Below are 15,848 nucleotides of genomic sequence, written 5' to 3' on the forward strand. Positions count from 1 at the left end.
CTGAATCACCCTGACTAGAAACCCTGCCAGTAAGTTAAAAAAATACTTGAGCAATGTGTGAATAATGAAGGAAACAATAATAGCCCAATAGTGAAAAATATGTATCTTAAAATAGAAAATGTTCCAGTTGCAGTTAAAACTTCGAAAAGTTGCATTACCCACACAGAGGAACAAACAATTCTCATGGAGACAAGGTATTTGTTGCATTATGCTGAGTGCTATGGGGCACAAAAGCAGCTATTCTTCCTTTAGGTGTATCTTTAATTGCATTACTGTCTCAAACATCCAGGGCTGATTTTAAATTATGCATCTGATTTATTCGACTGCAAATGAGAATTAGTCTCTGTAAGATACGGACACTGTTACACATGGTGCCACTGCAGAATATGAGTCACTTCTTGCTCTAGATCTAGGCTAGTACTTTAAACTGAAATAAGGTCTCAGTTAACCCAGAATTGTCAGGGAGACTTCTATACCAAAACCGTATCCTAGCAGTTTGGGTTTGTGAGGTTTTGTGGTGGTTGTTTTTTTTTTCTTGTTGTTGTTGTTGGTTTGTTGTTTCCGCCCCCCCCCCCCCCCCCCCCCCCAATAGGAAGAACTTCATTAGAAGCAGTAGGGTAACATTGCTTTGCTTCAATTTATAAAGCATAACTGCTGTTGACATAAAATATTATGTCTTTTTTTTTTTTTGCCTGCAAAAACCCATCAGACAGATGTATAGATGTATAAGCTAGAGAAACTGCTTCCTGAAAAATCCCCCTCATATTAGGTGTTCAGCATTCAGAGTCCTGCTCCAGCTGAGACTGCACTGACACAGGACATTATGAGAAGATTCCCACAGAGCAGAAGACACGGTGACCCTAAAAATTACTTCAGGTTTAACTGTAAGAACAGTAAGGTCTGTTCATGTGAATGACTTAATGGAAAGTTGTCTTTTGCAACATGGTTAACACCACTACAACATGTATTTGTCCCATTCATTTGTAAAACTACTGTTAAGCCGGCACAAATTGGGATGTTGGATTAAAAAAAAACCAACCCTGTAAAAAATAGAAAGTCATACTGCAGTTGCAAGCATACATGAAAAACAATTGTGTTGCCAAGTCAAGAGCTCTCACCCCAAAGAAAACTGCTCGTATTCAGAGGAACTGAACAATGTTTAAATGCTGTATTAACATTCTGTGCTTTCAAGCAATGTTCAACCTAATGAAGTTTTCCAGAATCTACTATGAAATTCCAGCTGTTTAAATGGAGAAAAAAATTGCATAAATAAAAGGATTTGACAAACAATACTTTATCATCAGGTCTGACTAAAGATAGAAAAATGCTTCTGGTAATACAGTGCTCAGTGGTCTTCTCACTCAAATCCACAAAAGTAGGTTTGAAAATCTGTTGTTTGGTTCTATCTACTCTTATTTCAGCATCTATTTTCCTGGTGGGTTTTTGTTTGTTTGTTTGTGGGGTTTCTTTGTGTCATGTAAAAAACTTTTCTATAAGGGATCAGCATGTATTACTTCTAAAGTGGATTTCATTTATTCTCTTCCTATTGTTTCTCATTCCATAATATATTTTCTTCCTTGTAACATACTTTTTCCCTCCCCAGTAAATCCCACACTGACATCTTCAAACCCACACTTATGTAGCATTACTTTACAAACTTACTGTCCTCATTTGCCTTACATTCACTTCCATCTATACATCAGTCATATGAATGCATCATTTTATTTTTTTTTTTCAGAAGATCTCTAACAACTGAAGGGATTGAACTTATTTGTGATGCAACCACTTACGGTGACAGCCACAGGTGAAGCTCCATAGTCTTGCTTTTTTCCAAAAGAGAAGGTAGTAGGGTTTTTATTAACCAGTTTTATTGGAAATTTGCCAGGTAAGTCCCTTTGCTGTTAACAGGTGGCTGGTGTATGTATATCCCTCTTCCTTACCGACTTCTGCTACCCATCACAAGAAGAGAACCAGACTTAAGAGCTACTGTCTCTATCACCCACTCACTCCAGAGATCTTCCAGACTGGTACCAAAAGGTGTGTTCCATCTACATCCTGCTACGTTTTCGTTTATTTTTTACATCTAACTTCTCCCTTCCCACAAAATAATACCACTGCCTCTATCTGAATTCAGTCACGGCTTTCCCAACCAGCAGCAGTGTGAAAAATCCTTTTATATGACTATTATTATTATTATTATTACTGCTCTTAATACTTTGTGTTAAGTAAGATATTTCCACTCCCTGCAATCTATAAAGCCTCCAAGAGAAGGCAGCTACTGAGGAGCTGTTTGCAGTTACAACAGCACATAGTTGTTCCATTGTCCAAGATTGCAAAGGAGAACTCTATCCTTTATTGCACTGTTTTTAAACTGACCTATCGAAATTTGTAAAGAGGATTAAATACCTGACTAAACTCTGGAGAAAGATTCTATTTTAGTAGTTATGTCAAAGATATAAGGGATTTCTGGAAAAGATTTAGTGTCAAACCTCCTGAGCAACAGTTGTGATGAAACCTGGCTGCAGACAAAGGGATCGAAAGGACGCGTGGCACTGCTGAGAGGTTCTGCTCAGCAGGCACTATTACACATTAAACAGAAATCTGCATTCCGGCAGAACTCAGCTACAAACTAAATTATTGAGCCTGAAATTATATTTTTCAAGCAGCCCATACATACAATAATTCAAGGGATTGAATCAGTTAATCATGTTTTTTTTACAGTAGGGTAGGTTATTTCAGTGCTGCTCAGCTAAAGACTAATGTCATAATTAATTATTTTTTAAAAAAGAGTAAAATTAATGTAACGATAGAACTATACAAAAAATAATATGTCGCCCCCCCAAAAAAATATATTAGAGATATTGTATAATGCAGATGAAAAACTAAAAAGAAGATTAATTAAAAAATCATGGTTTCTCCCTCACAAAACCTGGTTGTCAGTATCTCATGAACAAAATCTACAAAGCTGAAAAGTTTAGTGGACAGATCTAGGACGAGTTACAGTGACCTGACAGCAGCTTTTCAAATAACTGGACTTCATGTGTGTTATTTTAAAGTTGGCTTTTTTTTTGTTTTTTGTTTTTTTGTTTTTTTGTGTGGTGTGTAGATTTTTTTTGTTTGTTTTTTGGTGGTTTTTTTTTTTTCCCATTTTATAGGAAAGATAAGTGAATAGCTCTCTAATCCAGGAAAGTTTTATGATTCATCCCTCTTCACTAAAATGAAAGCATCTTCCTTTGAATTATGTTTAAGATAGAGTAGTGGAAAAGATGAAAGACTTGCATTTCCCCCATTCCTGATCTTGTCTAAAATACAGATCAATAAGTAATGTCACAACAAATCAGAAACTAAGGTGTTTTGCTCTGCCAACAGTCCTACTTTTACTCTGGAAAAAAGCTTCATAAATACCAGCACATTTTTTTTTCCCCACTACAGTGATATGAAAAGGATAAACCCCAGATTTCAGTGTTTGCAAGCAGCCTAAAAACCTTCTCCTGAAGTATGCATTGTAAATCATAAGTACTTTGGTCTTACCAATACATGTCTTGTATAAAACCTGCAGAAAAATTTAGTAGTGTTGAATAAAATGCAGTCCAATTGTATTTGGAAATTAAATGTTTATCCACAATACACCCCAAAAATGGGCTGCTTTATTTCTAAAGCCTCATAATTTAGTTCTGTGACATTTTACAAGAAAACTGTGTTGTGAAAGAGTGATGAATCTTTTATAAGTATCAGAAAAAGCTTTTTACTTTGATCATTATCAATTCATCCCACCTTATTTATATGACAAATGTTTCTTATCCTATGGCATTTCTCTCTAGAAAAGTTATATAGATATAAAACATAATAGCAACTTTTGGAAGACAGGTATTTTTTATTTTTTTCCGATGGGCCAAATATTTCCAATTCTGTCATTTTGTTTCCTTAAATATTGTTTTCATCAAAGACAGGCCTTGAAATAAAGGCATAAAAACTTGACAAATAAAGTTCTAAAACACTGTTCAGCAAAGCTAAATTTTGTTTCATTTTCACTTCAGAAAAAGTCATTAACTGCTTATTTATTCGTGGAAAAAAAATGTGTTTAAAAAATCTGGGAAAAAACAGGGTGTGCCCTCAGCTGTTTTGATACCTATTTTAACATCCTTCCAAAAGGCACTGTGCAGCTAAAAGTTTCCGGCTCCAAAGTTCTTTAAATGAGCTGAGGAAAAAAATATGCAGAATTTAATGAGGGATAAACCTTACCACCTTCACAGCCCACCGTTTGGCTACCTGAAGGGCAGGAAAAAAAGGAGCTTCTGTGAACTTCGTAGCTACTGGTCCCATCCCTCTTGTGGAAGGATGGCTGTGGCGATGGGCTGCCGGACTGGGCAGGAGCACTGGGCACCTCCAGCAGCCACTACTCACCCCCTGCACCAGGGAAGGGTTCCTCCAGACCCGTGGTCACACACACATGGGGACATCTCACACCTTCTGTAACTGGGGCCTCCAGCACCTCCTCCGCTCCATTAAACACCCAGAAACCGCCTACTCAATTTATAGAGACAACTAAGATGTGGCCAAGGGCTGTCAGTTTGGTGTCGTGTGTTGTGCCGTATCTAGGATCTCGAGGTGGACGGCAATTCGTATTCTTAGGAGATCTGCTGTTATTAACATTGGAAGTTTTACATAATGCCTAACTCCATCTAAACTTGTACTGCTGCTTCTTAGCATTCATAGCTTTTACACACAGAGCAGGATATTCCTTAGCTCTTCATCTATTTGACAACCACAACTGGCAAATGTAGACAAAACAGAGCGCTTGCTCATTCTGTCCTTACTTTCCATAGGCTTTTTAAGGAGAAAAAAACAGTTGATAAAATATATAAGTAAGTGCCTTTTTTTTTTTTCGCCTCAGACACCTATTTTTCCTGGATTCTGTTCTGCTGATCCACTGCTGCCTTGTGTGATGCCCCTCACTGTATGTCATATCCCAGCTGAAGATGTCCCTGCATTGATGAATTAGCAGCATTACTCTGGATGTCTTGAAAGTAATAATTCTACTTATACATACCAGTGACGTACCTCTCCCCCTGTGCTGCAAGATGACACGGACTCTTTCCGGACTTGTAATCTATCACACATTTGAGATACTTTTCACCAGTGTATTTGTGCAAGGCCACACTGTCCTTTAGCCCCTGATCGATCCTTATCCTACAAGGCAGACACTTGAGAAAAGCAGCTTGTATGCTCGGTGAAGCTAAGAATGTAATGGTATGGGTGCAGGAAAGTGTGCTGCTGGTACACGGCAGCATCACTATTTTCCACACTGTAAGCCAAGCCCAGTGAAGCAGCGTTACAAGTCATTGCAGCTCCTACAGAGCTTTGCAATAGAAGCACCTTCATTACTGTGTCAGGCATCTTTTTGACCTCTGCGCCCTAAGATTTTGACTGAAGTAGTCAGCATATTTATAAATGAATCCAGTGTTAAGTCAAGGAAAATATGTGTTTATGCAAAAAACTCCAACACTCATTCCTTTGCCGCACCATGAGCTTGATTTACACTGTCCTGCAATGACTTCTCAGCGTAATGAGTAGCGCTTCCTTTCAAAAAATAACAGAAAATGTGAAAACTACTGTAAAATAAACATGATGAAGTAGTAAGAAATACAGGGGAGTAATTCTTCTCTGTTAACCTCAACAATTTAATCAAGACCCTCAAGACACTGGCAGCTTACTCTAACGTTCCGTTGTCACACAGTCTGCTGGATCTAAGAAGAAAAAAGGCTCATCTCTAGCTCAGTACTGGCACCTTTGAGCACTTCGTGATCTAGAATTGCATTATTGATTTTCATGTAGTGGAGGGAGAAGAATATTAAAATATTTTTACTTTGTATGGACTTTGTTATCTCACAATACTTTGCTGTGGATTTTTTTAAAATACTGCTCTACTATTTGTGTGGATCAATACAAAACTTGGTACAAGCAGTAAAAAAACTCTGTAACTCTTACTAGTGCTCAGTCAGAACATATTTAGCAATGCTCTTTACGTGAGGAAGCCTCAAAAAGACCCAGTACACCTTCCTATTTTCTGATGGCAAAACAAACACAAAAAGGAAACTCAAAAAATATATAACAAACCTGGCTTTGTACTTGAGTGTTGAATCAATGTGGATGTTGAATAATTTCTTAAGGAACTTTTGGGGGTTTTAAAAGCATTGTTAAATCAATATGCTGAGTAAGAAAAATACTATGTATAGTATCACTTCATTAAACACAATTCACTAATTTCCTCAAATACCCAAAGCACAATTACTAATGAAAACATGAACTAAGCAACAAAAAGCCTAGTCTGAATACATGTATCATGAAATTAATCTCTTGGGATATTGCAAGGACAAAGAAATCTCATCTCTTTTTTTATCCTAAGGGCACAATTACCTCATGATCATTTTCTTTGTCTTCTCAATATCTCTGTTGTCTTCCCAGAGTAAACAGCTTATTTTGTTTGCGTGAGGAAAATCTTTGATTTATTTATGAATAGGGAAACTGGGAACTGTTGTAATCTTGGGTGATTTGAGTATTTCACTTTAATTAGTAATAACCATATACTAACTTCTAATACTTCCCTTGGAGCATTGTTGTAATATGTGAATAGCTTTTCTAGGTTTATTGTGTGGTTCTTTGTAGTAGAGTGAAGGGAGATCCATCTGTTCTGTGTTCATCTCTGTCTACCTTTGTATATGTATCCTCTAAATAGGACCAAAACACAATATATTTTCATTATAGGTAAAAAGATGTTAAAACTTACTATTTTTGGCCTTGCAGGATTTGTTATCAGGCTGAAGTACATAACCTTCCACACAGCTGCAAGTGTACGATCCATCTGTATTTACACACATCTGGCTACAGCTCCCATATATATTACATTCATTCAAATCTAAAGGGACATTAACAAGATCTTGTTTAAGAATTAGGAAAAAAAAACCAAATTCAACAAAATGTCATAAACTGAAGAGAAAAGTATAATCCATTAAGTCATTATGGTCTGATGTTTTGTGTTTTCCCCTTCTCAAGCCGTAACTTTATCACTGATTTTGGCTGTTGAAATTACTCCAGTAACCAAACAGAAAGCTAGGAGTTCTCAAGTGTAATAGAGATTATTTTTAAAAGATAAAACCTTCATTTTTTCCAAGTACTATCTAATGTCTACACCATGTTAGAGAGACATCTGGCTTCTTGTTAGTACTAGAGACCACTAGTTATCAGGGCTGATGAATGAAGGAACATTTCAAGAGAGGAAATAATTGATTATCCTTCCCAAACCTATTTATGCTGTCAATGTCTTATAGTTCCTTAAATGAACTGTCACAACTTCCACATTAAACCATCATCCACTACATCAAAACCTATATATTTCTCTAATAAAGAACAATTTTCTCAACTAGGGTATATAGGTATAATACTGTAAAAGCAAGATATGTTGTTTAAGAGTGGTTGAGGGTTTAAGTAATAAATTGACATTTTAAAAAACTGCTGTTGATGTTATTTCCTTGGATAGATATTTTAATCATAAAACATGACAACCATAGAGCAAAAGAACTTATAATAAATTACATTTATGAAGAATCAGGCTTAGCACTACTACTTGGAGGGAGGAGTGATTGGTAGTAAGCAGATACATAAGGCAACAGAACTCTGATAGTATTATGAAAAGAGAAAAAATAAAACAAGAAACAAATACCTGGATAGAGAATTAAGAAGTCATATATTTCAAAAATGGAAAAGAACACCAATTTCAGTCTACAATTCATTACACCTAAATAACATTCCCAGCGAAGCTGTATGATCTCAGAGCGTGCATTTATCAAATTCTAATCTAGGTGTGACTTTATGGGCATGAGGTGAATTACTACAAGTTTTACAGTGTCTCCTGCGAGGTCTGGAAAGTGGCTTGCACAAATGAGCTGTAAGCAAGTCTGAGGACGGGGAAACACTCCCCACCTCCTCCAGTCTGTCTGAGGCTGTTTTCCTTCCAATAATTTAAGAAGAATTACTGCTGGGGCACAGGCACAGGAGCACCTGGATTCAGCTGGGGGGCCCTGACTCTCATTTTGGAGAGACACATTTCCCCGTCTGCCCATCAAACTAACCCTGATTCCTGAGGAACACCTCAGAAGATGGGTGGGGAAGCAGCTGTGCTGGCCAGCCTGCTGCTGGCCACAGCTGGCAGCCCACCCCCAGTCTGCTGCACCTGAGAGCCCTCATGAAACCTTCTGGATACCCGGGGGTTAACGTTATAGCATGGTTCTTCTTTACCTGTGCAGCTCCTTCCATCACTGCTTGCTTCATATCCTTCACCACAGTAACACCTGGTGCCATTCCTGGTAATGGCACATTTGTACTGGCAATTCATCTGTTGGCATTTGGGTAGCAATTCTGAAAATAAAAAAAAATAAAATTAGAGCAAATGTTACTAAATATTTTTGACGTTCCTAAACTGCAAAGTTAAGACAATTACATATATATATATATATATAAAAAAAAGTGTAAGTCTCAGGAACAAATACCACCACCATTTATGTTAGCTGGCTTTGGAAATATGACACACACATTGCAAAATGACTGCTTTAAAAATTGCATTTCAGCAAGCTGATAAATAGAAATCAGCATTTTATTTCTATCAAAAGTGGCTCATGTTTATTATTGAGGTGTACTGTTTCCCTGCTTAGACACTGATTTTTTGCACATCAGTCATTTTCAGTCAAAGCAGTGATTTGAAAAAAAAAAAAAAACAACCCAAACACCAAAGCTCAAACAGTTATATTATAGTTATAAAAAACCAGCCAAGTTTATAAGAAAGGTTTCAACATCAATGTCTTTCCTATTTCTCATATCAATTGATTTTCTATCATTTTAAAGCTTGTTTTGATTTACTGATACACATATAACCTTCACAGCAATCAATGGGAATACATTCTGGCTCAATAATTTAATGTTGGACACATAATGCTGGATGAGCAGTAGACATTATAGATGTCATTACTACGGAAGTCCTTCATAGAATCTATTGCTTAAATACATACTATCAGCACAAGGCATGATGCTAACAACCAGAATAAATATTGTAGAAATATACACTGTAATGTTTTCAGGCATGAAACAGCATGAAAACCAACAAAAGAACCTCAAACACCACAGAGCCCCAAGCAGTATGCCTTGTATCGATAATTTTGCTGATCAAAAATTAGTATTTTAATCAACAACAACATTATTTCCTCCAGGGAAATAAGAAAAGGATTGAGAAAAACAGCTTAGGGAGTTGATCTGAAGATATTTTTCAATACTATATGCAGACTGAACAGAAAATAACTGGCAAATGGAGAAAGAAAGGTTATGTTACAGGGCAGGCTTTAAGTAACTGGGTCTGTCCTAATGAGAAAGAGAAATCTGTATTTTAATATGTGGGCAGTTTTAATCTGTCTGATCATTATTCATCAGGTTCAACTTGGGAGCAGAATGAAAATGAATAATAAGAAGAGTCTGCATAACCATCTGAGCCCTGGGGCTTCAATTCTGGAACGTCTGTCAGTGTCAAAATAAAGCTGAAATTTTTGGAGAAAAGTGGATGTGGCTGGCACCCAAAGTTACTACTTACTATAATGCAACTATTCAACACCAAAGAATTTCCACACAATTATCTCAGGGCATTCCCTAGAATTCTGTAATCCTCACAATTTAGAGGCTGATAAACCATTTGCTGTCTAAAAATGCCCGTTCTCCAGGTGTTGTGTTATTTCTCTGCCTTTTGTGCCTTTTTGAATAGGAAGATAATACGTTTTTGATGTGTTGCTTGCTTTGTCGGTTTCTTGTCCCTAGCCCAGTCCTTAGATCTATTACACCTTTCCAATAACAAGTCCCACCTAGAATGTAAAGCGGGAAACTTCCCCAAAGGTAACCTGGCTGCACGCCAAGGTGTGGAGCTGGAACCGAGCCTGATGAGGTGGTGTCTGTTTATTTTTCTATCTGAACAAAACCAACATATAGATTTCATTTACTAAGCAAATAGGGATCAACCATCCTTTACAACCTATAATTTCCTTCTTCAAATATTTGTCTGATGCTATACGGCCAGGAGCTTTTCCTGGATGATAACTATTTGAGTCACAAACGGGACATGGTTTGTTTGCACGTTTCCATCCTGGATGCAGCCAGCCCGCAGCACAAACCAGAACGGCAGCAATACATTGGAACGTGAGGTCCATTAAGGGAAAATTAATACGAACAGTTTATCTGTTCATATTTTCGACAAAAACTGTTGCATTTCATTGATTTTAGATCATTGCAGTGCGTGGCTTTTAATACAAAAGAGTTGCATTTTCCCTACAGCAGGTATAAGTATAGTGCTGTGAATAGACCATTCCTGCCAAAAGCATTTCTTGTCACACTTCTCAACCTTCATTCTTTCCGCGCTTTCTCATTTTTCACACTGTCTCTCACAACTTTGTTGGTGTCCTCATCCCATCTGCTATGCTTTTAGAAAGGGCTGCTCTGTGAAGGTAGTCTGCTTATCCTTCCTTCTCTTATGCAAGCCCTTAAAATCAATTTATTGTGAATAATATCTAATGACAGGGATCAATTAATCAATTAATTTCAAATCTGTTTTCTCAAAAGCCATTTTTCATGGTCCACTGTCAATAACTGTTTCAGGTAAAACTGGACCAGTGAGAAAAACAAAGTACCTTCTCTCATTTTAGCCAGCTAGGAAAAGCAGCATGCTATCACTTGCCTCAAGTTTTACACTAAAACTACTTTTACCTGGAGGGTGATGGCAGCCAGCTGGGAATTCTTCATAGAAACCAGACTTTCCCACAAATCCATTTAAGAAGCACAGTTCACTGCCATATGTTTCAGACTTCAAACTAACATTTCCCACCATTAAATGATCCATCCGATTATTACAACTGTAATTTGCCTCCATTCACAGCTCCAGTGAAGAGCTTTCTCACTGCCTGTGTGACAGACACCTTCCTGCCTGACAACATTTTTGCTCTGCTGCTGGTCTGCTCAACCTGCCAGGGGAGTCCGTAAGTGGAAAAGCACAAAATGCAACAACAATGCTGAGGGAAAGCTAACATGGAATGGAATAGAATGAAATGGGAAAGGGGAAAGGGGAAAGGGGAAAGGGGAAAGGGAAAGGGAAAGGGAAAGGGAAAGGGAAAGGGAAAGGGAAAGGGAAAGGGAAAGGGAAAGGGAAAGGGAAAGGGAAAGGGAAAGGGAAAGGGAAAGGGAAAGGGAAAGGGAAAGGGAAAGGGAAAGGGAAAGGGAAAGGGAAAGGGTCATTTCAGTCTGAAGGGATCAACAATGATCACCTCGTCCAAGTGCCGGACTACTGCAGGGCTGAGCAGCAGTTAAAACATGTTGTGAAGGGCATCGTCAGATGCTCTTAAATAGAAAAAACAAAACAATAACTATAAAAATAGATTCTATTTATTTATTTATTTTACTAGCTACTTTGTTTTCTTTATTTTAAGTAACTGGTCTTGAAAACCTTTGGAAGGCAATGAAGTTTGCTTGCCTCTGGAAAGGTTAGAAGTACTGAAGGGCATGCTATGGAAGACAGCAAATACATTTCTGGTTTGCTTAGTTTTGCAACAGCCTTCTTGGAAAGAGGTGAGGAGGCAAAGAAAATTCAAGAAGCAGAACACTGATATTTTTATTACTCCAGACAGGAAATGTAAAGAGATAAAACCCAGGGAACTTCATTTCTTGCCCTTCCTACTTTGCTTTTGGATCAGGGTAAAATTATGCACCCACTTGGGTATCTTTTCTCAACGTGAATTGGTTTACCAACTACACAGGCAGCGAAGAATGAACATCACTGGGCTTTTCACTTTTATCACAGCTACAGAAACCTTTGAATTTGTAAAAGCTTGGTATGTCTGCGGCAAGAATTAAAGAAAGAAGCTGCACAGGGAGAACGCAAGAGGACAGAGCTTTTTAGCTTGCAAGAAGACCCACAGTTCAAGACAATGAGCTGCCAAGCAAGCCGTGAGGTTTGCAGAAATACAGGGCAGCAGAAGCAGTTGTGAGCGCCTTTGGGATGATCTATTTTCTCCAAGCCCAGGGAGTACTGAAAATTTATCTAGCTCTGATTTAGGTCATTTTGTTCAATGTTTTGTTTCTTCCACAGGAGACATGAAGGGCAGCGTTTTTTTTTTTCTTCTTACATACCGGTGAAGGTGCCTCTCTAAAGCTGTGCCCCAGGTCTACCAGAAAAGCCACCCTGTTCTCTCAAAGCCACTCATGTCAATCTTGTGCTTCCTGACTTTCATATGCCTCTAATTCCCAGGTATCTAGTCCCATAACAGGGCAGTCAATCAGGCAAGGATGCTGCTGATCTCATCTCCCCTAAAGTGATATACCTTTGACAATGACTCAGAGGAGCTCTAAGCTACTTGGACAAACTGCTCCCACAGGACTTCATAGTAATAAAATCCTGGCTTCATTTATTCCGTGTTCAAGGAAACACACTGCTTATCATAGTTCATCCAAGATGAGTGATAGAGGGAACTATCTTCTCTTGAATGGCTTTTTAATGAAAGGATTAACCAATTGATCTGACTATCCTTTCTGTCAGTTCCTCCTGAGCTGACATGAGATTCACAATAGGTTCACACCAGGTTCTCAAGCTTAGATGTCTCGGCTGTTTCTATTAACAAGAAAAGCAGTTCAGCTTGCAGTTTCCTTAATTTTGGCTCTTGTTGAGAAATACAGTGGATTTACGAAGATATCTCATTTAGCTTTGACTTTCCTGAGAGGGTGAAAGAGAACTAGATTCACACCCAGAAAAATGCATTTAAATGCCATTATCTCTGAGCCCCCTGGATGATAATAGGGCCAATCCAATAGCTGGATTGAAATAATGCAGCATGTTTTTATCTTACATCTGATGGTCGTTTAATTATTTTTGACTATCGTACCAAAAAAAAATATGTTTCATAAGTACATTAATGATATAAGAATCCTGTACTGTGCCTTTTGTAATGACAATATATACCAGAGAGTATAGACAATTCTACAGTACTCCGTAAAATAAAATTTATTCATTATACAATGTTCATAATCGTCAATGATCCAGAGCTGGAGTAAATAAAAGAAATTGGCTGAAGTTTACTAGTTCGAAGTGGCAGATAATATGCCCAGGGAATAATGGTGGAGCTTCTGCTGTCAGTTTGGGACTTCACAGTTGGAAACAACAAAGGATCCTTGTCAAATAGTTCATCAGAGAATGACTATGAGCTACCAGTGAATTGTTGCCTGGGAAAAAAGGAAATGCATTGCTGAGAGCATTGGGATAAGTATCTCCCATCAAGAAAGCGTTGGTATCCAGGCCCGGGATGCTCGTGAGTCCCTTACTTCCAGGAGGCAGCTATCTGTGGCTGTGGCCACCCCGATGGATAGCTGGGCAATAAACTGACATTTCGGCAGGATCAGAGAATGGTCTCAGGGATTAGCAGGGGAACGGAGAGCTGCAGTCTGAGGGGAGACTGCAAGTTTTTGTAGTGATTAGTGCCAGGAGATGAAAACAAAGGGGAATTATGACTGCTGTCTGTGACTGTATCAGAGGATCAACAGCAGGGAAAGAGACAATTTAAGCTAAAGGGCTATTGGCAAAAGTACAAATGAGTATAAATTGCCCATTAATAAATTCTGACTGAAAATGAGAAGGTATTACCGTAATCAGGTTCTGGAACTCCTCTTTGAATGTGAACAGCAGGGACAGAAAATAAATAAATGTTTTTGACATGGATCATGATAGATTCATGAAAGACAGCATATGGAAAGGCCCCTGAAATGCCAGAAACTGTTCTCATGACCCAGAAAGTTGCTTCTAGTACTATATTCCTCAAGCAACACTCTCTCTTACGCTAAAACATCATTTTTCACTATGGGAATAAGACTAACCCTTTTCTTGCTGTCTCTGGAACACACCTAAAGGAAAACTTAGGGGAGCTTTTTACTGAACTAGTCTCTAATTGTACTCCATACATATTCTTTTTCCTATTAAATATTTGTATTCTTTCTGGCAGCTTTATATTTCATGAATTTATTTGATCGTATCACTGTGTTATTCATTCAGGTTTTGTGATTCAATATTCATACATTGATGTCTAGACTATTCTTATCACACATACGCTGGGAGCCTTACTTTTCTATTTCATTTACCAAGTTTTTGAAGTACAATTCTTTTACAGATTAGACTCTTTAATGTAATCTACCCAAGTTTTTTGTTTGTTATTGTTGATGTTATATATGCAATATAAAGCTCTACAGTTTGCTTCTCCAGCAGAAAGAGTAGCTTGATTGATAGAATTAAATAGCTGGATCAAAATAATGCTGCATGTTTTTATCTTACATTTGTTGATCATTTTATTAGTTTTGACTATCATACAAAAAAAAAAAAAAAAAAAAAAAGACAAAAATATAATAACCTTCGTCACATACTTCAGCCCGTAACTCTGTTATGGTACATATACCATTAAAAAAGAGCTGCGGAAATCAGAGATAAGATCCATAACTTTATAGACCTGCTATAGGTAACCATAGTCAAGGTTTAGAATGAGAAGCAGGAGTCGTCACTTTTCAAAAAACATCCAAGATATGGCAGATATGCCCCGTTATACTCCAGTTAGGGAGAGACAAGGGGAACAACACCTCAGGCTAGGAAAAAGATTCCTGTTTGCCCTTAGACAAGTGCCTAGATGAACATGTCCTCCACCTATTTTGTGCTTCCCATGGCTGGACAAGCTCGAGCTGCATCCTTGGCATCTGGGCACTATCCAAGTCACTGCTGCTTCCTGACTCACAACCAGGAGCCTTGGGAAAAAAAAAATGACTAACAATGTTTTTGATCAGCTCTTAAAATAAACCATCCATTCAGAAAAATTAGCTAAAATTCAGATTCAATAAAGAACAGTTAGGGTGTGCGAGCCAGCCTCTAGCTGCCTCGCCCCAGAGATCCATTAGGCAGTACAGGATTTCTGTATCATGCACAGGCCAGGTAACAGTAACCCAGAATGACAGCTGAAAACCCCTGCATCCTGGACTGCCCATAGCAAGTTAAAGTAAATAGTACTTCCTGGGTATAACTGCACTCCTATTCCTTCACAGAGCTTAGATGTCTAAGCCTGGACTTCTGTTAGATAACTCCACTTGCTTAAACTCCAGAGTGCAGAATTTTTTCCTAAGGCTGGAGTGTTGCAGTAGTATTTCTAGGACATAACCAGAGAAATGATGCTTGAAAATGGTGCTTTGTCCTGGGTACCGGTCTGCTCCTGAATTTTCCATAAAATACTTACTGAATAACACATATTAACAGATTGCTCTATTTCCACCTTTTGCCATCACTATAATCATCAGGCAACAGTCATAGCCTAATGTGTAATCTCTGAGCTCACCAAACTCCCTTTTTCCTAACAATATTGATTTAGCATAACACCTTACATTGCGTAGGACTCAGTGACTGGTGCATCCTATGGGAGAATGGTTGATGGCCTGCTGAGGTGTGAATACCTCTGAGGCTGATGGCACACCTGGGCAAGCGTGGGTCCCATCTCCTAAGCAAGTGCTGTTAAGGACAATGACATCATCTAAAAGCCGAAGACCGGCTTTTGTCATAGTAATTACCATTTATAAGAAAAAGTTATGTGAACTATACTTTATCAGAGCTCATCCTCATCAGTAGATGTCTCCACATTGGGAAACTTTGGTCCCTAACACCAACTGTGGCAGAAAATTTTACTTGAAATAGGGAAAGTGTTCGTTCAGGGTAAGAACTTCTGCACATGGTGGCACATGGGCTCTACTTC

The 15,848-nt window shown here is 38.2% G+C and overlaps 1 protein-coding gene across 1 annotated transcript in view; it reads right to left on the reverse strand.

The window, feature by feature from the left end:
* Positions 1 to 15,848, reverse strand: part of LRP1B (LDL receptor related protein 1B) — a 470,964-nt gene that overhangs the window by 371,668 nt on the left and 83,448 nt on the right. The window contains exons 2-3 of the mRNA XM_056350419.1: positions 8,296 to 8,415; positions 6,788 to 6,916 (exon numbers count right to left, since the gene is read on the reverse strand). Of these exons, the coding sequence (XP_056206394.1) occupies positions 6,788 to 6,916; positions 8,296 to 8,392 (226 nt within the window). The 5' untranslated portion in view covers positions 8,393 to 8,415. The remainder of the gene's footprint in view (positions 1 to 6,787; positions 6,917 to 8,295; positions 8,416 to 15,848) is intronic.

The sequence above is a fragment of the Falco biarmicus genome, chromosome 8 (genome assembly GCF_023638135.1).
Source record: "Falco biarmicus isolate bFalBia1 chromosome 8, bFalBia1.pri, whole genome shotgun sequence".
Taxonomy (NCBI): domain Eukaryota; kingdom Metazoa; phylum Chordata; class Aves; order Falconiformes; family Falconidae; genus Falco; species Falco biarmicus.